This window comes from Ips typographus, linkage group LG3 (assembly GCF_016097725.1).
Source record: "Ips typographus isolate SLU linkage group LG3, UJ_Ityp_2.0, whole genome shotgun sequence".
NCBI lineage: Eukaryota > Metazoa > Arthropoda > Insecta > Coleoptera > Curculionidae > Ips > Ips typographus.
In genome coordinates, this window is record NC_138424.1 from 1,618,622 (window position 1) to 1,641,361 (window position 22,740).

At 34.9% G+C, this 22,740-nt stretch overlaps 5 protein-coding genes across 8 annotated transcripts in view; 2 read left to right on the plus strand and 3 right to left on the minus strand.

The window, feature by feature from the left end:
- The window catches only part of Cyp303a1 (Probable cytochrome P450 303a1), a 50,115-nt gene extending 42,440 nt beyond the window's left edge, over nt 1-7,675 (minus strand). The window contains exon 1 of the mRNA XM_081975973.1: nt 7,535-7,675. The gene's annotated coding sequence lies outside the window, so the exon portion shown is untranslated. The remainder of the gene's footprint in view (nt 1-7,534) is intronic.
- Reg-5 (Rhythmically expressed gene 5) lies at nt 1,735-11,079 on the plus strand. Its single transcript, XM_081975975.1, has 3 exons — nt 1,735-2,064; nt 3,890-4,061; nt 9,678-11,079. The coding sequence occupies exons 1-3, from the start codon at nt 1,966-1,968 to the stop codon at nt 10,124-10,126; spliced, it is 720 nt and encodes a 239-aa protein (XP_081832101.1). The 5' UTR covers nt 1,735-1,965; the 3' UTR covers nt 10,127-11,079.
- An 854-nt stretch (nt 11,080-11,933) lies between these two features.
- Indy (tricarboxylate transporter protein I'm not dead yet) lies at nt 11,934-19,646 on the minus strand. Of its 3 annotated transcripts, XM_081975969.1 has the most exons (11): nt 19,489-19,646; nt 17,420-17,535; nt 14,276-14,459; nt 14,018-14,219; nt 13,773-13,966; nt 13,577-13,716; nt 13,358-13,523; nt 13,122-13,302; nt 12,711-12,848; nt 12,415-12,657; nt 11,934-12,361 (listed from the first exon to the last, which is right to left on the minus strand). In XM_081975969.1, the coding sequence occupies exons 3-11, from the start codon at nt 14,431-14,433 to the stop codon at nt 12,113-12,115; spliced, it is 1,671 nt and encodes a 556-aa protein (XP_081832095.1). In that variant the 5' UTR covers nt 14,434-14,459; nt 17,420-17,535; nt 19,489-19,646; the 3' UTR covers nt 11,934-12,112. The 3 variants fall into 3 exon arrangements, with proteins under 3 accessions (XP_081832095.1, XP_081832094.1, XP_081832096.1); XM_081975968.1 differs by lacking the exons at nt 17,420-17,535; nt 19,489-19,646 and adding an exon at nt 15,532-15,691; XM_081975970.1 differs by lacking the exons at nt 17,420-17,535; nt 19,489-19,646 and adding an exon at nt 15,547-15,690.
- A 739-nt stretch (nt 19,647-20,385) lies between these two features.
- Nucleotides 20,386-21,288, minus strand: LOC145726747 (mitochondrial import inner membrane translocase subunit Tim22). Its single transcript, XM_081975976.1, has 4 exons — nt 21,072-21,288; nt 20,830-21,014; nt 20,706-20,778; nt 20,386-20,517 (listed from the first exon to the last, which is right to left on the minus strand). Exons 1-4 carry the CDS (start codon nt 21,286-21,288, stop codon nt 20,432-20,434), a joined length of 561 nt encoding a protein of 186 aa, XP_081832102.1. The 3' UTR covers nt 20,386-20,431.
- Nucleotides 21,289-21,503: 215 nt separating this feature from the next.
- LOC145726749 (large ribosomal subunit protein eL22-like) lies at nt 21,504-22,721 on the plus strand. Of its 2 annotated transcripts, none has more exons than XM_081975979.1 (4): nt 21,504-21,524; nt 21,807-21,965; nt 22,186-22,328; nt 22,540-22,721. In XM_081975979.1, the coding sequence occupies exons 1-4, from the start codon at nt 21,519-21,521 to the stop codon at nt 22,688-22,690; spliced, it is 459 nt and encodes a 152-aa protein (XP_081832105.1). In that variant the 5' UTR covers nt 21,504-21,518; the 3' UTR covers nt 22,691-22,721. The 2 variants fall into 2 exon arrangements, with proteins under 2 accessions (XP_081832105.1, XP_081832104.1); XM_081975978.1 differs by lacking the exon at nt 21,504-21,524 and adding an exon at nt 21,573-21,624.
- Nucleotides 22,722-22,740: the final 19 nt, after the last annotated feature.

A 22,740-nucleotide genomic window follows, 5' to 3' on the forward strand; every position in this document is an offset into this window, starting at 1 on the left:
ACAAAGTCATCCGCTCTTACGTAATCAACCTGTATCTTATTCTTATTAAAGACGTAAATCGTTGTTATGGGTCGTCCAATTAAATTTATTTTTGACGATCGTCATCAACTGTTTTGCTACGATTTGGGACACGTGACGTTTCAGCTCACGTAGGTAAGTTTTTTTTAATAAACAAAATAGTTATTTGTCTACAACCAGTCATTCACGTGACCACTTTATCAGGAAGTCTGATTAAAATCTTGCGATCAACTGTCAACTGACGTCACACCACCATTTTGGCACACTGACAGATGTCACGTAAAACGTTTATCTCCATCAAATTAGATGTGAAAATGTTTGAGTGTAATAACACCACATCAGAGTTTCCCAACGTTTCGAGTTGAATTAAGTGTTCTTCAAGGGTCGAGCATAAAATACACTAATCAGTGATTTTCTCTTCTAGATCCCTGAGGAAGACTTAAACCTGAAACGTTATATTATGTAAAGGTTCACTATTCGAAAGAGCACAAAATGGAAAAGAAATTCTCTTCTCTAAGTTTTTGAGATAAAAAAATTGTAAATTTGACAAAACCTGAATATAAATAATCTATTTCGGTTATTCAGCATTCGAAGACACCCATTAAACCGGATGAACTGAATTTTCTAGCTCTTTGCGTTTTTGAGGTATTGCCATTAAAATGTAAAAAGGAAAGTACAGAGAAGAGTAGAAGAATGTGTTGAAAAGACTGTTGTGCTGCCTAATTGCCTAAAATTTTCAAGAGAAGGGTAGACAGATGTTAAGTTAACTAGACAGTGTTGCCAGCTGCAAATTTTAATTGTCACGATGATGTGCTTTTACAGTTTTAGATTTTCCAACGATTTAAATGTAATTATTACAGACTTTCAATGTTATAGATGACATCTTCCTGGTCACGTGACTGCTGTTGGCAGATGTCAGTCTTAACAGTGTTGGTAGCTGCAAATTTAAAATGTCACGATCACGTGACGTGTTAAACGTGTTAAAAAAATGAAAAATTGCAAATTTGACAAAATCTCAATTTTTAAATGTATTGTCCTTATTTTTACTATTTCGTTTGTTCAGCATTTGAACAGACCTTTAAAAGCTGATGAACTGAGTGATCTAGCTTTTTACGTTTTCAAGATATTGCTTTTAAAAAGTAAAAAAAAAAGTAAAGAGAAGAGTAGAAGAATGTGATAAAATGGTTGTGCTAGCCAATTGCCTAAAACTTTCAAAAGAGAGGAAGAATGTGTTGAAATGATAATACTGGTTAAAATTCAAAACATTTTAAAAGAAGAGTAGAGGAATGATTGAATTGGTTAATTGCTCAGAAATTTCAAACAAAGAGCAAAAAATGTGTTAAAATGGTTGAGCTGGCCTAACAAATTAAAAAAATACTAAAAAAAGAGCGAGAAAATATTCTGAAATGATTAAACTTGCTGATGGTTCAGAAATTTTACAAGAAGACAAACTGATAAAAGAAGAGTCCTGTCAAACTACGCTCCTGAATTCTTCCAAACTGATTTCTGTTAATCATATTCTTTATCATCTTGTTCTTAATTTACTCGTGAAGCAAACATTTGGCCGGCTTCTGGTACTACCCGAAAAAAAAAACAACGGGCATACCAGACCAGGCCAAACAAACCGGCGGCACATAGAACCATCACAACAAACTACGAAATCCGGTACCACGATGACGTTGTTAGTACCGCGAATTTCTTATAAAACTATCGCGCTATAGTGGCGGTGGTACCAGAAACGTTACGGCAATCGTTCGTGCAGAACCGACTTTTTGAACACGCATTGCGCTTTCGTGGGAAATCTAGCTCAATCATCTAGACAATCTAGAAGAAGACGGTGGAAGAATCATTTTTTTTCTCGACACGAATCAGCGGTTCAGTTTTAATTGGTAGTACCGGCTTAGTTGGTGTTGATTTTTTTTTTCAAAAACTTGTGCAGAGGAAATCATGGTCGGGTTCGCCGGTGTTTTGTATTTTTGTGCGTTGTTTGGTGGCCTCCAGGGTTCCGCCATTCCTATATGGGAGTACCTAAGCAAACAGGAAAAAGTAAGTACCATTTTCAATTTTGTTTGTAATTTTTCAATGACCCCAGACAACTGATAAACGCAAAAGGCTAATAAACCATGAAATGTCGTTAAAAAAGAAAGTGATGACCCCGATGATACTTCACTGATGTTTAATTAATGATTAACGGTTGTTTTTAACTGGGTCGCACTGCACTGACAGATCATTATTTTGTTAGTCAGCGGAATCCTGTTTAGTTTCTTATTAATATATTTTTCTGTCTTTTAATTTTGGTACACCCTTAGAAGTCCTATTAATACAGGGTGAGAATTGAGGATTTGTCAGAAAAGTGAGAAATATGTGTTGTGCTTTTTTGATCCACCCTGTCTGTGTGTGTGATTTTTCAATGATGTTCTCGTCGAATTAACGAATTTTTAAGAATATTCAATAAAAATACAAAATAGCACTTGAGTTTGTTATACGTTTGTTTTTATCATTGAAACAGTCCAGTTTTGCAAAGTTTGGCAACGTTTTACAGTTTTACAATAACTGATTTTGGCCTTTACTTGTTTTTCGCCCTAAAACGTCTAGTTTCCTTGTGTGAACAAGAAAAACAGTTTTATCCACGTCGTTTTTCAAAAAACCAGTCACAAAAAGTGATTTTGGCGCAAATATGGGGTTTAATGATTTTCGTACCTAATTTCCTGGCAAAAGTAACATTTTGGCAACGTCCCATCATATTTAAAGTGTTCCGACCCTTTGGAGGTCACGTGACCTTTGTTTGAGTCAATTCTCATAAATGTTTTCCAGTTTTTGATTATATTGCTGCAAGTTTGACCCTAAATATCTCAGAAACTGTTTAGGTCAAAAAAAACTAAAGTATACAGGATGTCCCATTTCAAATAATGGAGAATTGTGCTTTTGAAGACTTTGGAAGGTTCAGGAGGCTTTCTTCTCAGAAACTGTACACTTGGTGTAAAGCACATAGTAGGTTATTAGGAGGCTTTGAAAAGTAGAATAAAACAGCACTAAAATATACAGAGTGTTCCATTTAAGATATTCAGCAATACAGAAGGTTCAGATAATGAAAATTTGAAAAATGTGTCTTTTTTATAAAATTGATACTTGAAAACGTTGATTTTACGTTGTTCAGATCTGCTTGACACTGTTTTTGGGAAATATTTCAGTTTTCTTCTTATCCACTTCAAAGCAAATGATTTCCAGAATGTTCCAAGTGTCCCAAATTTTTCGCGTTTCTCTACTAATTTCATGAAATCTAAACCCTTGACAGATTGACAGTTAAATATGTAATTATACCACAATTACCAGCTTATTGCCATTCCCCGATAACAGTATCAGGTTATAAACTGTTACTTAATAACAGAAAAACCTGGGGGGAGGTTGATTAGTATGCATCATTATGCTAACCTAATCCAACTGCATTATTGTATTTTTAATGTAACCAAGGATTGTTGAGATGAAACATCCAACCTAATATGGTTCAAATGAAGGATTGTGTAGTCCACAAAACCTTGATTTGTTAAACAGTACAAACACTGGATTGACCTTACTAAACAATAAATATTTCAGTGTAATTTCATATGGTAGCCAACGTATTGAAATGTCTCGATTAAAATACAAATTTCGTTATATAATCTAATGCATGATCATGATTTACTATTTTAAATGTGAGGTTTATGTAACGAAATTGTTTCCTTGGGGTGTGCCCCTCTCTATTTTGCATTTTATATATTTTTCCATGCTTATGCATATACGATACTTAACTGTGGCTGTGTTACTGTTAGATTTAAGAAACCAAGCTTATTATTGGAAATATTAATAATCATGATTGTTTTTTTGTTGCCAGACTTCTTACATCTACTCGTTGTTTGCTAATCAAGTGGACAAATTCTGCGAAAGCTCTCCAATACCATTGTGCAATCGACAATTGCTAAAATACGGTCTAAACACTTTGAAAAATATGGAAGAGGAGGATTTGGATGAAATGGATCCTTACCAAAGGGAAGCCAGCAATATAAGTGAGTATCCTAGAATCAGAGTATTTACAATCATTTTTTATCCCGTAAATTGTGTTAAAGATTCTAGATGCTAATAAGGTCTATTTTAGCTAATTTTCATTATGCAGTATTATGAACAATTCTATTATAATAGTAATTTGTTTCAAACAAATTAAGACCATAATTCCATTGGCCTTTTTATAATAATTTATATAATAACTTTCATACAGTTCAAAAACACGTCTTGTTTGGAAAACTGTTCTAACCTGTGATTTTTGCAACTTTTGAGCACAGTTTGACGTTAATGACAGTAGTCACGTGGTTTTAGAACACTATTTACGAATACGGTCACGTGACAACAGTCAAAATAAGCGTCACAACCTCAAAAACAAGCTTTGTTTGAGAAACTACAAGAAAACTGTTCCAAACTGTGATTTTTACAACTTTTGAGCACAGTTTAACAGTTTTGACGTTAATGACAGTTGTCACGTGATTTTAGAACACTATTTAGGTAGACAGTCACGTGACAACAGTCAGAATAACTGTCATAAATCTCAAAATCAGGTCTTGCTTCAAAAACTACTAGAAAACTGTTTTAGACCGTGATTTTTGTAATTTTTGAACAAGGAACAGGTTTGACAATTTTGACGTTAATGGCAATTGTCAGGTGATTTTAGAACATTATTTAGGAAGACAGTCACGTGACAACAGTCAGAATAACTGTCATAAATTTCAAAATCACGTCTTGTTTCAAAAACTACTAGAAACATGTTTTGGACCGTGATTTTTGTAATTTTTGAACAAGGAACAGGTTTGACAATTTTGACGTTAATGGCAATTGTCAGGTGATTTTAGAACATTATTTAGGAAGACAGTCACGTGACAACAGTCAGAATAACTGTCATAAATTTCAAAATCACGTCTTGTTTCAAAAACTACTAGAAACATGTTTTGGACCGTGATTTTTGTAATTTTTGAACAAGGAACAGGTTTGACAATTTTGACGTTAATGGCAATTGTCAGGTGATTTTAGAACATTATTTAGGAAGACAGTCACGTGACAACAGTCAGAATAACTGTCATAAATTTCAAAATCACGTCTTGTTTCAAAAACTACTAGAAAAATGTTTTAGACCGTGATTTTTGTAATTTTTGAACAAGGAACAGGTTTGGCAATTTTGACGTTAATTTCAGTTGTCAGGTGATTTTAAAACACTATTCAGTTAGACGGTCACGTGACCACTGTCAGAATGACTCTGATAAATTTCAAAAAGACGTCTTGTCTCGAAAACTGTAAGAATACTGTGTTAAACTGTTATTCTTGTAGAGTCTAGGCAAATTTAACTGTTTTGACATTAATGACAGATATCACGTGGTTTTTGGAGGTTAATTTAGCTAGTCAGTCACTTGACAACTGTCGAAATAACTGTCATAAATATCAGAAATCCCGTTTTATATTGAATACTGCAAGAAAACTTTACTAAACCCTGATTTTTGCAACTTTTGAGCATAGTTTGACAGTTTTGACATAAGTGACAGTTGTTACGTGATTTTAGAACACTACTTAGCTAAACGGTCACGTGACAACTTGTATTGGAGCTCAGAAACACACGTCTTGTTTGGAAAACTGCAAGAAAACTTTTCGAAACTTTTACAACTTTTAGGTACAGTTTGACAGTTTTGACGTTAGTGACAGTTGTCGTGAGACAGTCAAACCCCATCAACGTAGACAGTCACGTGAAAACTGTCAAAATAATCACCATAAACCGTTGTGAGTCAGCCGATCTACTGTCAGGATTAATCACCGAAATCGGACAGAACGACCGGTTATTAGTTATCGTTAGCAGATATTTGACCCAATCGGTTTAATATACAGAGTGTGCGCAACCAACCTAGCAAAATCTAACTCAAATCGATGAAAAGTGCTAAAACGAACACAATTCAGATATTGCCCAATTGACAGATATCCCTTACACTCTGTATAACTGTAAAATGTCAAATCAACGTCATTGTCTGTCATTTGTAGCACAGGAATATCAAAAAACTGTCCGTGAAACTATAAAGTTACAGTAAACCACTCGAAACACGTTTCATTTGATTTCAGGTTATATTTTATAGGTTTATTGTATTTTTTTGACACTTGTTCTACTTGACTGTCTAAATGAATAGTGTTCTATGATCATTTGTGTCATTTGGCAGCAGTTATTCGAACTTGTTTTTTTTTTTTCATTTCAGTTAATGTACTTTGTTTTGTTTAGTATGTTTATCGCTTTATATAGTACTGAATTTTGACAGTTGACGATTTAATGACAGCCCAAAACACTCAGCGAGTGTCAAGAATGTCAAAAAAAAAACGACAAAATAAAGCCTATTTTCGGTTACTACCTGTATCTAGTGTAACAGGAAATTTGATTATAATGATGATTGGTTTCAAGCAAATTTCAATCATAAAGGTTGTATTTTTAGTTTTATTAGTCAAATTTAAAAAACACTTGGAATGAATATCTGATTTGACATTTGTAGAGAATATCTGTCAAAGTCACGTGTTTTGGAATTACATTGATTATCATTTACACCTGAAAAAGTCTCTAACAAAACATTTCTTTACTATTTCTGACACTTAAAAAATTATACTGAATTTCCCTATAGTTATTTGATTATGGGCGTTTGTTTGGTTGCATAACCCAGTTTGTAACACCTTGAAATACCATACAATCACCATGCCCTTTTGGTTACAATGTAACGACTGTAGAGGATTGTCGGTGTGTTCCTCTCTTACAAAATGTCGGATAATATTTATTTTATGCAAGTAGAACCAAGGTCGCTGAACAAATAAAAGTAATTGCTTTTGACTAAATTTATAATAGCGTTGATGAAACTTGATGCTCGTATACGCGTTGTACAGGGTGAACAATGTGTCGTGTGACCTTTTTATAATGGTGGTTCGCACAAAAAAAAGAAGAATAACGAAAGTTATAACATATTTTCGGACTTAACACTGAATTAGTGGAGAGAAAGGTGTTTAAGGTCATCAGATAGACAAGCATCTAATCAGGGACTTGAAGGTTGAACAAAGTCGTGAACTTTGCAGTATGCACCCGAGACAAAATCACGACCGGAATGGGTATAAACTACCATAAATCTATAGACAGCGACATAAACGGAGTTTACGGTATAAATTAATAATGATCAGAGTCGAGTTGCGTAAGCGTTTGCAGCAAGAAATTCCATATTAATCATCACCACTTGAAAAAAATTGCAAACTAAAAAAGTTCTAACATCGTTTTATAGCTCTATGGAGCAGAGCAGATCTGACGTCATGATGACGTAATGTGGCCAAACTTTAGTTTGAACAACTGTCAAACTACGTCATTGTGACGTCTGCGTTTGATGTGCTTGCTTGATGAAGCGACAAAACGAACAGGATCATGTTTATTGTTTTTTAGTGGCTAGAAAACGTTTTTATTACAACTTTTAACGATCTTAATACTTACACGATGTTTTGATCCAGAAATTGCGCAAATAAATGAATAAATCCTTGACAAATTGCGTTTTACCGACAACTGAATCCAAGGATCTTATTAACTGTCAGTTAATGGGCTTACGGCAGTAGAAAAGACTCGAAATTTGTATCGTAAACACTTTCTTTTCACTTTTTCCCAGTAGTCGACACAGTTTTCACAGAACTAGTCCAAAAAAACACGAAAATAAATGGAAAAACCTCCAATAACGGAGTTGTTATTGTCATAGACTCTGTCAACTGTCAGAAGAAATTCAAAGCCTACTTGGCGCTTATTTCTTATTTCGTCTGCCAACGGATCACTTTCTGTCTCGGTCCAACTTTTTAAAACTGACAGAGAGCGCTATCGCGCTTGTGATTACAATAGAACCCCCAAAGTGAGTGTACAGGGTGCTGCATTTTCGATGGTTTTACGGGGTACAGAGAAAACGGTAATAGATAGAAAAAAAGTAGCATACGTGTTTCGATCTCATTTTCTGAGCTGAGATGACTGGCGAAGAGTGGGCTGCGCAAACTTCTTTTGTTTCAAAGATACGGGGGTTTTTTGAAAATTGGTCATTTTGGAACCTCCTCTGTATTTCATTTGCTATTAAAGTTATCAAAAAAGGAAAAACGGTTTCCGGTAGAAGTTTTGACGTAGAATCCAATGGCGTAGTCAGTTTTTTTCTATTACGTTTAGTTTCTGACATATGACACTAAGTTATATTTTTTTTAATGGAACACCCTATATATTTTTAGGTCATTTAATTCTGTTGATTTTTACTATTTCAACAGTGTATTAAAACATATAAGTTTGTAAACGTTAATCTTCGTAATTAGAAAAAAAGCGTTTTCTTAATAAAAAAGTGCTAAATAATATGTATAAAAATACCCACAGTCGAAACCAAATTTGGCTATATTCATATTAACATGTTACATGTCGTTTATAAACAGTTTTTTTAACTTCTACCTTAAAAATAGAAGAAAATAGAAATGGCCACTTTTCTTATTAAAGTGACGATAGAACTGTTTGTAACTTAGATTTTTAATAAGATTTATTAAAAATATTTAATTTTCTGATGTGTTAGCTTATATGATTTCCGATTTTGTTTGGTATTTTAGATATTGGCCTTTTTTTAGCTTAGCAAAGGTCCTTTTTTTAAAATAACAAGATTAACCTCTACAAACTTATATGTTGTAATACACCGTTGAAAAGGTAAAAATAAACAGAATTAAATGAACTAAAAATATATAGGGTGTTCCATTTAAAAAAATATAACTTAGTGTCATATGTCAGAAACTAAACGTAATAGAAAAAAACTGACTACGCCATTGGATTCTACGTCAAAACTTCTACCGGAAACCGTTTTTCCTTTTTTGATAACTTTAATAGCAAATGAAATACAGAGGATGTTCCAAAATGACCAATTTTCAAAAACCCCCCGTATCTTTTAAACAAAAGAAGTTTGCGCAGCCCACTCTTCGCCAGTCATCTCAGCTCGGAAAAAGAGATCGGGACACGAATGCTACTTTTTTTCTATCTATTACCGTTTTCTCTGTACCCCGTAAAACCATCGAAAATGCAGCACCCTGTACATGGATAGGCATTAGAAAACACTACAATGCAACGATATTAGGGCATTTTTATCTTGTTTTCGAAATTTTTGTAAACTTTTTGGAATCGTTTGTTTTACTATTAAAAGTGTCTGAAGCATGATTGGCCAAAAAAGCAGCTTTCTGCTGAAACTATACAAAGTGATGGCAGAAACACTTGCAAGGCTGATGATGGCTTTCAACTTGAAAATAGTCTAATAACAGCAGAAGATGGCCTTCCTGTTTGCGCTAAGGATGTTCTTAACCTCCCACACTAGCAAAACAAAGTCATTCAACTGAACAGAATATGACACCGACCTTGACTTTTGACTATAACAAAAAGACAAATTGCTTCATTAACAACACAAAAAAAACAAATTTCGAAGAAAAACATGTTGAGACAGCCAAATAAAGAGCGCCCACCATTGAGGATCTCACTATTATTTGAACAATGATGACCATAATAATACCAAAAAAATTAGTCATTTTTCCCCACACTATTTTATTATTGAATTGGATATTAACTGAAATTATTTGTTTTACAGTTTGGGAGGCTCTGATGAAAGGTCATCGTTTCGAGAAAACCACCCCCAAACCGCAGAAAAAGTCCACCAAATCCAAACCCAACTCCTACGAGGACGAGTCCTTCTCCGACTACGACGACTACAGCCCCAGGTTGGACAACGTCTACGTGTTGCCGCCCCCGAAAGGTTTCGTAGTGAAGGTGGACTCTAGCGAGGACAAGGACGTTCCAGAAAGTTCTGGAAGCGAGGACATTCTAAAAACTCCGGACGGCGAGGGGGTGTTTGACAGGTTCCAGAACCAGTACCGACCAGTTGAAGTGTCGACGGAAAAAGTTGCTGTTAGTAGCGCCAGGAGGTCAACGGTGATAGTGAGGCTGTATCCGGACGGCAGTCCTGCAGTCAGATTACCACAAGATGATGATTTGAGGCAGTACCAGTTGCAACGAGTCAGGGTACCCAGGCTCGTTTAGATTCAGTTGTTTTAACTGACAAGTTTGTGCCAAAATCGTAACAATCAGAGCACTTGAAGTGGCTAGATACAAGTGCAAATTGATGTTTTTTTCTCTTACTCGATTATTTATAGTGGAACCTGAACTTTGAGGAGTTAGTGTCGAAAAAATTATTATTACAAATAGTAGTGGGTAGGTTAGGACCGAATAATAGTAAAACTTGTATACAGGTGTGGTAAATCCAAAAGCGACCATAGGAAAACCGTGTAACGGACAGAGAAACGTAGGTAATTGCATGCGAGGGAGAAAGACAGAAAACGAAAAAATATCAAGTAGGCCATATTTTTAGCGCGCTGTTGCCAAACGCCGTAAGTATTCAATACCCTCGACAAACTTACTTACGGCGTTTGGCAACAGCGCGCTAAAAATATGGCCTACTTGATATTTTTTTCGTTTTCTGTCTTTCTCCCGCGCATGCAATTACCTACGTTTCTCTGTCCGTTACACGGTTTTCCTATGGTCGCTTTTGGATTTACCACACCTGTATAGCAAAAATCAAAGTAAAACAGGATGACGTAACAAACGTGAATTCGTTTTACTACTTTGATTTTTGCCATAAAAAAATTCTTTTTTGTAACCTAACTTATTCACTACTTTAACACAAAATGTTCTTGACTTGAGTTCAAGATTTTGTGATATACGACTATTTATTTTAAATTTATCTGAATTAGGGTAAAACGTGATGGATGATTGAGACAAAAGTGCGTTATAATTTATTGAATGTTTGATGTGTTTTTATGTTTTTAAGGCTTTTTTTTTAATTGTAGCTTTAGGAAATTTAATGTGATTTTGCTCGTTTACCTATCGGTTAATATCCAGAATTACAAGCTGGACAGTCCTAGATAAAAGGGGTAAACGATTTGTGTGAAAAGTAGACTTTTGTAGGTATTAAAAATAAAAATGATTTTTTTTTTTAACGCAGTGTTTCATTTGAGGAAATGTCGAAATTAACGCATTAAAACGCCTTTACTGGGTATTGCGTAAGAAAGTTAATTAAACAGAAATTTGAAGATGGTGAAAACTGGTCAAAACGAAAGTTAATTCGTTTCGCTTGTATAATAACGTATCGGGGTTTTTGGTTAATTGAAAATTGGTTTGTCACTAATTTTGCAACAAGGTAATAAATTATCTGATAACCACTAATCGTTTTTAAGTGTCGACTGGTTTGAAGAAAACATATATCAGAATGCATATCTTTAAAGTAACATATTAGATTTTAATAAGTTTTAAAGTTAATATTAACAATTTTTTAATTGTCTTTTAGTAAAGCTTTTGACAATTTCAAGGTGTTTTCAGCCTTTGACCCTAACAAATACAGTTTTAAATTTGTAAATTGTTTGGAACATCAAAGTGAACCCCTGAAAGTTCAAATTCAATAAATTAGTTTTAAAATCATTAAAGCAGTCACGTGACCACCAGCAATGCAGCTTTAAACTTGAAAATGTTGCGGAACGGCAAATTTAAACTGTCAAATTTCAAATTAAACAAAACAGTCACCCCCCGGTGCCAAACAAAATATGCATTCACAATCCCATCTCTAGGCAGTTGTCAGTTGCCAAATATCACTTTGCAGTCCAACTGTCAGTTGTCAAAAAAACATTGAACGTTGTCCGCCATGTCTAAATGGTGGTCAGTTCAGTTTAACGTTGCACGTAAGCCTGCACTGCTTGCAACAACCATTTTGGTTGGAGGTCACAACGTCGACGTGTCCATAGTGATAAGGAAAGAAAACTTAGTAATCAATAAAGTAGATAAAGAAGGCGACTAATTACTTGACATGTGTCAGTTCAAAAAAAAAAATGCTTTATTGAATAATTCAATTCATCCACATCATCGTTTGTGCCTAAAACGGACCTAAGACATAATTTTATTAATCTATTTTTATCACATTTATGTACGATCTTGATTTTAATACAATTTTCAACCGATTCGACCATATAGAACGTACTACTTGGTGGCCCAATCGGGAAACTCGGACAAATCCCAGATGACATTTCCCAAAAACGGAAACAACAGGAACAATGTGGCTAAAGAGATAACCACCACCCCCAAACCGGCTTTGGTCATTTCCTTGGAGCGCATATTACAGGGGGCGGCTGCTATAGCCATGGGCGGCGTCGATACCGGCAAACAATAGGAAAAGGAACACGACAACGCTGCCGGCATCATCAAATACATTGGATGGATTTTAGCCACCTGAAACAAATCAAAAAGGTAACTCCAGTTTTATTGCTAAAAAAAAAATTTACCAAAGACATTTCAGCTAAAACTGGCAACACCACATTGGCCACGGCAACGTTGCTGGAAAACTGAGTGAGCAACGTGGCAAACAGACAGGAAATCACCATCACCCAGAAACGCGGCAACGTTGCGAACCCATGAAGATGATCGGCGATCAGTTCACTCATACCGCTTACCTTGGAGGCCTCGGCCAATGCGAAACCACCACCGAGGAGGAAAATCAGTCCCCAGGGTAATTTTTGTTGCACCACCTTAGAGAATTTAGTTTTTTATCTTAAACATTTAATTTTTTTCAGGTTTTTACCTTCCAGGTGAGTAAGGCGTGAGATGGTGTTTTTGGTCGTTTGTTTTCGTCTTTGCTGAAAATGTAGATAAAATCTGGGTTGGAGGGTATTACAAATAGTAGCAAAACTACAATAAGGGCGGCGGTAGCGTCTTTGACCTAAAATCAACAAAAAAAAACTGTATTACTAGTCTTATGTCAAGATTGTCAAACTTTATACAAGGATATTAATCCAGTCGTGTATGTGTGGTTGCATAACTAACAAACATCAGAATGTGGTTTAGGGTTAACGGTAATTTTGACGTCACGATAACTTGCAGCCACTTAGTTTTTGTGCTTTATTATTCTTCTGGCAGCTTACTAATTATTATTCTAATAAGTGTAGACTGCTTTGTTACTTTTTTGTAAGATTTTTTCTCAATCACTCCTTACCTTATGTTCGGTAATTAATTCCGCCCATCCAACAATAAACTGCGGCTTTCTGAAGAACCACAATATGACCGAAAGTAAAAACAACAGACCTACAGCCTTCTCGTGGAAAGACATGGGGCCCATCTCCTTTAATTTTCTTCCTATTAGTTTCTTGGCCACGTGTTGGCTCTGCACTCCAACCCTGTAATTTGATTTATTTGAGACACATTGCAAAAGTAGTGCAAACTGGTTAGTACTTGATTCTTTTAGCGTCCGGGGAGTTTGGTCTAAACAGTCCCATGTACCAGAATTGGAGCCAAATCACCGTAAGGTACATCATGATTAACATCATAGGAACGTTGAGGAAAAGCCATTTGGCGAACTCCACTCCAGGACTTTCGGCAAATCTGCTTTCGTAGATTCCTAACCAAATTATTATGCTTTTTACAATGTTTCGGAAGTATTGCGGGAAGTACCTTTAAATGTTAGGTTAGTGCCACTGCCTATAATGCACCCATTTCCGCCTATACAGGCTGCATAAGCAGTTGACATAAAGTAGCACATGGTTTCTTTAGTAGGTCTTTTTTGTTGCTCTTCGTCTTCATGGCTGGAATCTCTATACAATTTAAACAGTTTTACCAACTGCACTGGATTGTTTAAAAGATTACCAACCGGTTTTTTTCACTTTTCTCATCTAAAAATGGCGTCTCAAACATCTGTCCTATCCCTTGCTCCTCCAATTCCGTGAGAGTTGCCTCGATTATGGGGATCATCATAGCAGTGGCAGCTGTATTGGAAATCCACATGGACACCAACATTGTTACGGTAACCAAACCCAAATTCAACTTTCTAGGACTGCAACCCACCTAAAATTCCACTGTTAATAGTGTTTAAGTTGTCATTAGTACAAAACTCACCATTTTGATCACGTGCAAAGCAACCCTTCTATGCAAGTTACAATGCTCTACCGCCAGAGCGATGATCAAACCTCCAACAAACATCATATTCGTTTCCTTAAGGTAGCACAAAGACACCTTGTCAGAGTCCAAAACTCCCATAAGTGGGAACAGCACCATAGGGATTAGAGATGTTACTGGTAAGGGAAGGGCCTCAAAAACCCTTAAATTTTTACAAACATAGTATTTATGCAATCAGCTACAGTAAGAAGTACTTACCAGTAACCAGCCATAAGCAAAACCACGTAGAGACATCTCAAAGCTGCAACATTGTTCAGTACGAAAACTGGCAAAAGCACCAGAGGATACACCACTATGAAGATGGTTTTCCAGTAGATCGTGATGGCGTTGAGGAGGAGTCGGCCAGTGGACGTCATTTTTGTGTCAAGATCGGCGGATTTCACTGTGAGTTTTAACAAAATAATTAATTACAAAAAAAAGTGGGAAATTGGGGTGAAAATGAGGTTATTTGTTTAAAATTAAGTTAAATATCTCAAAAACTGTTCTTTTCTACTACAGAGTGAAACCTTATTACGTTATTTTACCTGGTTGCTGGCTTTAACATTAAAACTAGAACAGTCTTAGATGGTTTTTGGCTCTAAACTGCACGTTTAAAGTACCTGAAGGTACCATTGCCAGAAAAGGAACCATAAAATTAATGTTTCAGGGTCACGAGGGTTTTTAACGGTTCCATTTGTAACGAACCCTAATAAAATATAGGATTGAACTAAAATCAACTGTTTTCCATCAATAGTGCAACATTGATTGTTGTTGCATAACTTAACAGTCGAGTTTATGGTAAGTAACAATTATGCTAAAACATTCGAAAGTCGGATTTATTATTTATTGGTCAGTTTGGTGTTTAGTTAATTAACCATAAAACAAGCTAACCACAGCTGCATTAGTGGTTTTCTGGATGCACTTGCGTTTTTTGGGTGTTAAAATTGTATTTTTATACAAAAAACAAAGAAAGCATTGAAAATGATGCAACAGAGTGAGCATAAGACGAACCAAAGAGAAAGGAAAGTTCCAAAAATTGCACTAAAATAACTTCATCTAAAAAGTCATCATCAGGAGTTATTTCACATGAGATGGAAAAATTCAAGAAACAGGGTGTTGAAAGCGTGTCATGTGGTCACTAGAGCCAATTAAAAAAAGGTTTGTCAAAGATTGTTGTGTTGGTTGCCTATTTTCTTACATCAACTATTCCATCCTATTGTTTGTAACACCCTGTATATTTTAAAAGGGAAAAAATAGCCATTGAAAGGTGTCAAAAACATATAAAGTCCTTTTAAAATTAATGGTTTGTATACTTTTGTTACATCATATAGTATCAAATAACTCTAAATATACAGGGTGGCCTATATAAAATAATAGAGTTTTGCGGCTATATGAAAGACACACACTATAGTAGTTCTAGTTTTAATGTTTTTGCAGACAGTTTCACCGCTATTTTGTTGTATTTTCTTACTTACTTTTTCCACTCATACCTTATCAAATCCTTTTTTTTTTTTTGAGAAGAAAAACCGAAAACTAACGAAATCTGAGCACGGCCGCCGTCCAATGAAAATGCTTTTCGAGCAAATCGAATCTGACTTTGACTATTTTGGGGAAAAAGACGCGCATGGTAACTGGCACAGACTGAAGAATCTCGATCGACACTATCGACTTATATAGACCCAGTCAATTGCGTCGATAATATATTTGAAAAATCCCTGATAACTCAATTACAACAATAATGTCGTGTATTAGTTCAACGTATAATAGTGGCTTTGCCCTCGCAATGACTGTAAACATGTTGCCTTTTAGCAAATCAAAGTCCTGTTAGGAAATTAGAAAAAATAATATTTCATTTAATACTATTCAAATTTAGAGTTTTATTTAGGTTATTTTATTAACCTTCTATTGTCGGTCAAACTTTTTTTAAATAGCCCAAAACGTTTACATTTACTTATCTATTGATTTATTTATGTAACCTTAATCGATTTGCCCTAGCAAAGTCTGTAAAAAATTTAGTAAAACCATGAAGAAAAATAAGATCACGTGACAACTTCCATCTTTGACGAGATTTGGCAACGGCGAACAGGCTTGTCGACCGGTTAAAAAATCGTAGGTGGCTATGCTTTGAAGGAAAATAACAAACAAGATGGCGGCTTATCTGTCAAACGCGCCAGCAAATAAAACACATCCAGTGAGTTACTAAACGTTTATACTTGGTTCTAAAATTTAAAATTTAATTTAGACCCAGAAAATGTAAAAGGTTGATTATTTATAGTGGTCGTTACGTGCCCACGCTTATTAAACGGTTGCACAAGCCGGCAACTCCGCAGGCAGTTGACATTTGCGCTTTCAATTTGACATTCAAACAAGCAAGTTACTTTTATCGTGTTTTTTGTATTTGTTTTTTTGTATAAATGGAAACTGTAGTGATAATCAGCTGGACTGGCGTGTTTCAAACCTCACAACTCTTTTGCTGGAAGTTAGAAGGATCTTTGAACTACGGTATGTATGTACGTTGTGAAATTCGGCTTATTTAAGGCGCTTGGCTTATGGTGTTTTCGATTCACAAATCAAAGTATCTGTATTCTGCTCTATCAAATGTATGGCAATACACTAGTTTTGTACTAGAACATGCCAATTGAAAACGCCATAAAACATATAATTTTGATTCCCAATTTTATTGAGGATTCAGGGGATCATGTGACCCTAAAATGGCTTACTATACTTAGGTCACGTGCTTTGTGTTGCCATATCTCCACTATTTTAAATATTATTACTTTCTAATTAAAAAAAGTTAAATTTGTATTTAAAACGCTCTGTAGAATTTCAATGTTTTTGTTATGATCTTTTTTTGATAAATATTATAATGTCCTGTCCTACTCAAAAGCTCTTAATTGCGTTTATTAATTTTACATTTTCATTGAATTTAGATAGTAATTTTGAAGGTTAACACAAAATATTCACGGTTGTTCTCTCTGGTAGCATTTACTTACTTAACCTTCGAACTAAGTCTCGTCTGATGTTTGCTAAATTTTTGCGTTATTGTCGGTCAAGATTTTCAGAAAGTTTACAAAACCATCATCCTTATCTACCGATTTTTCTGTATGGTAATACCCTGAATCAAAACAATCCTGTTTCCGTTGTAAAACGAAGAAAAGAGGTTATCAAAAAAACCCAATTTAATTAATAACATAATTAGTGTGATAAATAGACGTTTTAATCTAAAAAAAAATGAAACTATTACGGAGTTACCGAGACAGTTTAATTAGTAATAGTGCAATTTGTCGGACTGGTTTTACGTCTTTATTACAGTCCCGGAATTACACGAACCTATCATTAAGTACTTATAAGTAGCCTACTTACCTTGGTGAAGGTTTCGGTCGATTAACAATGCTCAAGTTTCCATTTTTTTCCTTTGTCAAATCGTTTATTCCAATTCCAGAAATTTTCCTCTCAGGCGTGCATTTTTCTATGCAAAACTAGAAATTTGATACAGTTTGCATTAGTGAACCGAAAATACACTACACTCGTATGTGTCTTTACTATTTATAAAATAATAGGCAAACCTCCAAGTTCGGTGCTATTTCAAAATTCCCACGCTATTCTGTTTTGATCCAGTATTTTATTGATGCAGTTAATGAGATATTTTTAAAAAGTCCAAAATTGGACTGTCATCTTTAATCAGTAGTAAAGTTACATAATTAGTGTGGTGAGAAGGTTAATAACAACCACTTTTTTCCTTTAAAGTGATTAATTAATACTTGAAAAATCTTTATACTGTTTAATCAATACACTTCATGTACCAGGCACGTGCATTATAAGTGTATATTGTCACTTAAATACGTTATTATCTTTCTGACAGTATTGTAATAAGCAATTCATTTGAAGATGTACTTGAATACATACTTGACACAAAGGTAAAAACCTTAAAATGGTATTACACACGGACATATTGTTATTTTGGAGGGAAAACTACTATAAAATTGAGTTTGGAGCGTTGTTATTGAGAGGCAACAGCGGAACTGACTATCTTGAGTGTTGCATTCATAGTTTCATTGATTTTTAAATACTTTCAAGCAGTTTCAATGTCACTATACATTAAACTAAATGCACTGCAAACTTTGAATATTCCTATTTAGTGTTGTAAAATTTTTAAAATAAATAGTTATGAATGCAATACTTTACTTGACAAATGTCACATCTGTTATTTATTGTCAAAAGCATCGCAGCTGTTGCTGTCAGCAGTGTTAAGCAGGTTAAGCGTTTATAGAAGAATCAATGAAATGACGACTTAATGCTGGATCAAGACTTTTAGACTGCTATGAGTTGTCGAGTTTGCTTTAGAAAACGAATTTGCTTTATTACTGCTACAATTTCAAAGTTTTACTGAGGTTAAATGAAAAAAACGTGAATATTTAAACATTATATAAATCTATCGATTATAACATGTAGAAACGTAAAAACCATCGATCAGTGAAAACACAACCTGAATAGACCGAATAGTTGTTTGATTAAACCCGTTTTTCTGCGTTTCATATACCTGACATCAAAATACTTTGATTATAGATTTATTACCGCATATAATAAATCACTCCGAAAAGCATACAGAGACAACAAAGCTTACTGCTTTCTTTGCTATATTTCACTAACATTATCTTGAATTAACCGGGACAAAGACGTTTAAACCTTAACAATATATGAAAGATATATAACATACAACAATTCTTTAATAACTTAACAAGATGTGCGTTTCCTTTCACGTGACTCAGTCTTTAAAAAAATTGAACTATAGCCAATTAGAGGCCGTAAAGTTCACTCAAAAAACTTCAATATAATTATTTAATTGCTTGTTTTTTTGTGTTTAGTGGTCGGTTTATAAACGTTAACATTGGTAAATTACCGTTTACTGGTAATATAGAATTTTACTTGTCCAGACTGACTGTTTGAATGAATCTAAGACAGAAGTGAATTCCAATATGACGTCACTGTCACTTTTCCTGGGACAGAGAGTAGTATGTGTCCTAACTTGTAGAATTTTTCTGTCACGTGATAGTCAACAATCGAGAATCGGTCTGTATTTGTGTTTACATTATTATTACACGTGTGTGTGTGTATTGTTATTTGTACCATATAAAAATTCTCCTTGAATGACGCAAAAAATTGGCAGGAATCCGGAAAAAAAAATTCGAGGTGACTTACTATCCTTAATTAAAAAATATAAAACAATTCCACTTTTGATTATCATTGGTATAATTTAATTGGCATTTTTTATGCAATAGCGTACAGGAAACGTTTGCATCTTTCCCTGTATTGAACAAAAATCACTTTTTTGCATTGATTAATCAATTTGGAGTTCAAACTATACGACCCCTATTAAGTAGTAGAAAGTTAATGTTTCAGAAAATCCAAACTCCCAAAAAAATTGTGCTTACCTGATGCTAAATTGACTACTAATTACACACAAAAAAACGTAAATAACAATTGTGAACCCAAAAAAAAAACGGGCAGTACCTCGCAACAAAGACGCGTAAAAGTAACTCGCACGGTACCAAATCAGGCGGTACTACCGGCACCGAGCGGAGAGATGGTAGAATTGGAACTGCCGCTACCCGCTACTAACACCTTTCTTATGTATGCATTATACAGACAGTTTTCTAGTGACACTAAGCAACATTAAAAACCAGTTCTAGTTGCTCCTATTCACCTGTTAAATGTCCCTTTTTTTTGTTTCGCCCTGTAGCTGAATTCTAATTCAAGCACAATACACACGCAAAGTCCTCGGTACCATCCATCTCCTGCATATTTACAGTTCACCTGAAACCAGTCCCTTGCCATCGTACGATCTAAAAATAAGCACCCGATCGAAAAAAAAACCTGCAAGAGGATTTTAAAATTAACTTCTTCAAGATGAAAGAAGAAGAAGAAAAGGTGGACGATGAAGAATCCGTTTAAGGCCAAATGGTCAGGTGATCGACACTTAAAAGCTTTGTAATGTCTGTAAGAGTAATTAAAGTTAATTAAATGAAACGAGATAGTTAAATTCAGCTTCTTTTAGACACATCCTGTGTACTTTAGGGTGTGTGAAGTATATTTGAGAAACCTTTCTCTTTACTCCCAAATGACGTTCAAATTTCTTTAAAAAAAATAAAAACTTTTCTGCAAACGGTATAAAATGCAATAATGCTTTTAAAGTTTAATAAAGGGACAAAATACCACATTAAGAAATATACTTTTTTGATATTATGGTGAATTAAAAATGTAGAGAAGTGCTCATTTATGATACACACCAAGTGGAAGTAAGCTAGATATTAATAAGAGAATAACACAAATTTTAAAATAAAAACAACAACATTTATTACTAAAAAACAGTCCTACTTAAAACCTAGAATGCATGTAGTAGTCAATGACAGTGGAGAAAGCTGCAAAACCAATTGCTCCCATTACTCCTGCTTTAACTCCAGCTGGAAACAAATTAAGTTTTAAACATTAACAATCTACATTAAGTACATTACAATCAGGTCATGTAATCATTCCCAGAAACCTTATGACAGGTTGTAAAAGCTAATTTACAATAAAACCTAAACAATGATTATTAACTGTGTCTACACTATGGATTGATTTATGAATTTTTTAAATCTCAAAAACTCACCTCTTAGTCCAATTATTCCTCCTGTAACACCCCCAGCGTAAGTACCATTCTTCCAATCTGATTTACCTCTCATCTGTAAATTTAACATTAACAACCTCCTCATAACGAAAAACTACAAACTCACAGTTTCTATAGTGCATTCCACTCCTGAGAATACAGCCCCAATTAAAGCAAAATTCTTAGCATAACTGAGGGTGGTAGTTTTCATTTCCTGGAACACTTGTCGCGCGGTTTGCGTTTCCACAGTGGTAACGGATTGGGGCCCGATACTTGAAGAGAACAGCCCTATCACGGCCCCCAGACCGTAACCTGTGAAAGCAATGTTGAGCCGCTCGAGCCCAAAACTTTACTGTTGACTGAATTTACCTGCTACACAGCTCATAATCACTTTAAAAGGGCAACTCTCGAAGAACGCCTCCACCATTTTTTCTTCGTTCGATTTGATTTGAACGGGGCCCAAATTTCTGGGTATTATTATGTTTTCTCTGTATCTGTAGTTGTTGCCCACAAAGTAACTGGTAAGGGATGCCCATTCTTCGGGGGTAAATTGTCTTTTATGGGTGACGGAAGATTCATTCGACATTGTGCTTTAAGTAGTGTTATTTTGTGTAGTTAATTAGTTATTAAAAATGTTAATATTTTAAATAAAATATTTGTATTTGAAAAGTTACTTAACCTAAAATTTCAAAACTAAAGAAATTTACATACTTGTTGATGTTTTAGTCACGTGACAGCAGGGTGCTCTAGTTAAGGTGGGTAAACAGACAAATCCAAGAAGATCACGTGACAGCACTGTGCAAGACAGATGAACTAATGACAGTAAGTTTTTGACATTTGTCAAGTTTTTCTTTCTTGGTTTGGTAGTGGTCGATTTCATTTCTTTTCAGTTTTTGAACGTGAACGTGTAGACATGGCGCCTGTAAGTACTCGACAATCTACAAAAATCTTCAAATACATCAAACATCTTGTAAAGTTTTTGAGTTATTATCGAATAATTGATGTGAAGAAACATTTTCGAAATGTGCCGTTTCGATATTTTCTCAAAATATCGTCCGGTTAAACTTAGCCTGGCTGAAAGACAACTTTCGTTGTTGATTCCAGACTAAACCGGCCGCGGCGGCGGGAAAAGCAGCCCCTAAAAGCGCCCCCAAGAAACAGCAATTGAAAGGCAAGGGACTCAAGAAGAAGAAAGTTGCGCTCAAGTTCGTCATCGATTGCACTCATCCAGTGGAGGACAGCATTTTGGACGTTGCTAACTTTGTAAGTTTTTACTTAATTTTCTATTTTAATGCAGTTCCAGCTCCACACAATGATTTCTTTAGTTGAATGTGGCGTTTTACACTGCTAAATTATTTTGGCTAGGTCGCTCTATGTTTGCTAGTTTTTATGATAACTTGTACAATTCATTGGCCAGCCACATGCTTTCTTTGTGAATTTTCATGTTTGTGAGGTTAAAACTGACTGAATATTCTCCTTGCAGGAAGACTACTTGAAGGGCCGCATAAAGATCAATGGTAAAACTGGCAACTTTGCTGGTGGCAAAGGGGGTCAACATGCAGTGACCCTTGTCAGGGAGAAGAACACTAAAATTGTTCTCAACTCTGAGATTCCATTCTCAAAAAGGTAGGTTAAGTTTAATTGGATTAATGCAGTTCCAGCTCCACACAACATTTTTCTATGGTTGCATGTGGCGTTTATAACTGCAATATTAAAAGCTGTACCTCGCTATGTTTGCTAGTTTATTAAATGGCTAGTACAATACAATGGACAGCAACATTTATGTAATTTTTGATTTAATGACATGTTGTCTGAAAAAAGTGTTTTTACCATTCAGGTACTTAAAATACCTTACCAAGAAGTACTTGAAGAAAAATAACCTGCGAGATTGGTTGAGGGTGGTTGCTTCTGGCAAGGATTCTTATGAGTTAAGATACTTCCAGATCAATAACCAGGACGATGATGAAGATGAAGATGGTGACCATTAATATGGAATTTTAATAAAGTTTTATTAAGGTAGCTTTCAGTTTTTGTTAAT

Bases quoted from the DNA above. Each gene is read 5' to 3' on its own strand.
- Reg-5 (XM_081975975.1), top strand. From the start codon at position 1,966: ATGGTCGGGTTCGCCGGTGTTTTGTATTTTTGTGCGTTGTTTGGTGGC. The intron at 2,065-3,889 runs GTAAGTACCATT...TTTTGTTGCCAG, and splicing joins ACCTAAGCAAACAGGAAAAA to ACTTCTTACATCTACTCGTT. The intron at 4,062-9,677 runs GTGAGTATCCTA...TTTGTTTTACAG, and splicing joins AAGGGAAGCCAGCAATATAA to TTTGGGAGGCTCTGATGAAA.
- LOC145726747 (XM_081975976.1), bottom strand. From the start codon at position 21,288: ATGTCGAATGAATCTTCCGTCACCCATAAAAGACAATTTACCCCCGAA. The intron at 21,015-21,071 runs GTAAATTCAGTC...TTGCTTTCACAG, and splicing joins GATTATGAGCTGTGTAGCAG to GTTACGGTCTGGGGGCCGTG. The intron at 20,518-20,705 runs GTGAGTTTTTGA...ATTTGTTTCCAG, and splicing joins AGGAATAATTGGACTAAGAG to CTGGAGTTAAAGCAGGAGTA.
- LOC145726749 (XM_081975978.1), top strand. The intron at 21,966-22,185 runs GTAAGTTTTTAC...TTCTCCTTGCAG, and splicing joins TTTTGGACGTTGCTAACTTT to GAAGACTACTTGAAGGGCCG. The intron at 22,329-22,539 runs GTAGGTTAAGTT...TTTACCATTCAG, and splicing joins GAGATTCCATTCTCAAAAAG to GTACTTAAAATACCTTACCA.
- Indy (XM_081975968.1), bottom strand. The intron at 13,303-13,357 runs GTACTAACCAGT...ATCAAATTACAG, and splicing joins CCGGACGCTAAAAGAATCAA to GGTTGGAGTGCAGAGCCAAC. The intron at 12,658-12,710 runs GTAAAAACCTGA...AAATTCTCTAAG, and splicing joins ACGCCTTACTCACCTGGAAG to GTGGTGCAACAAAAATTACC.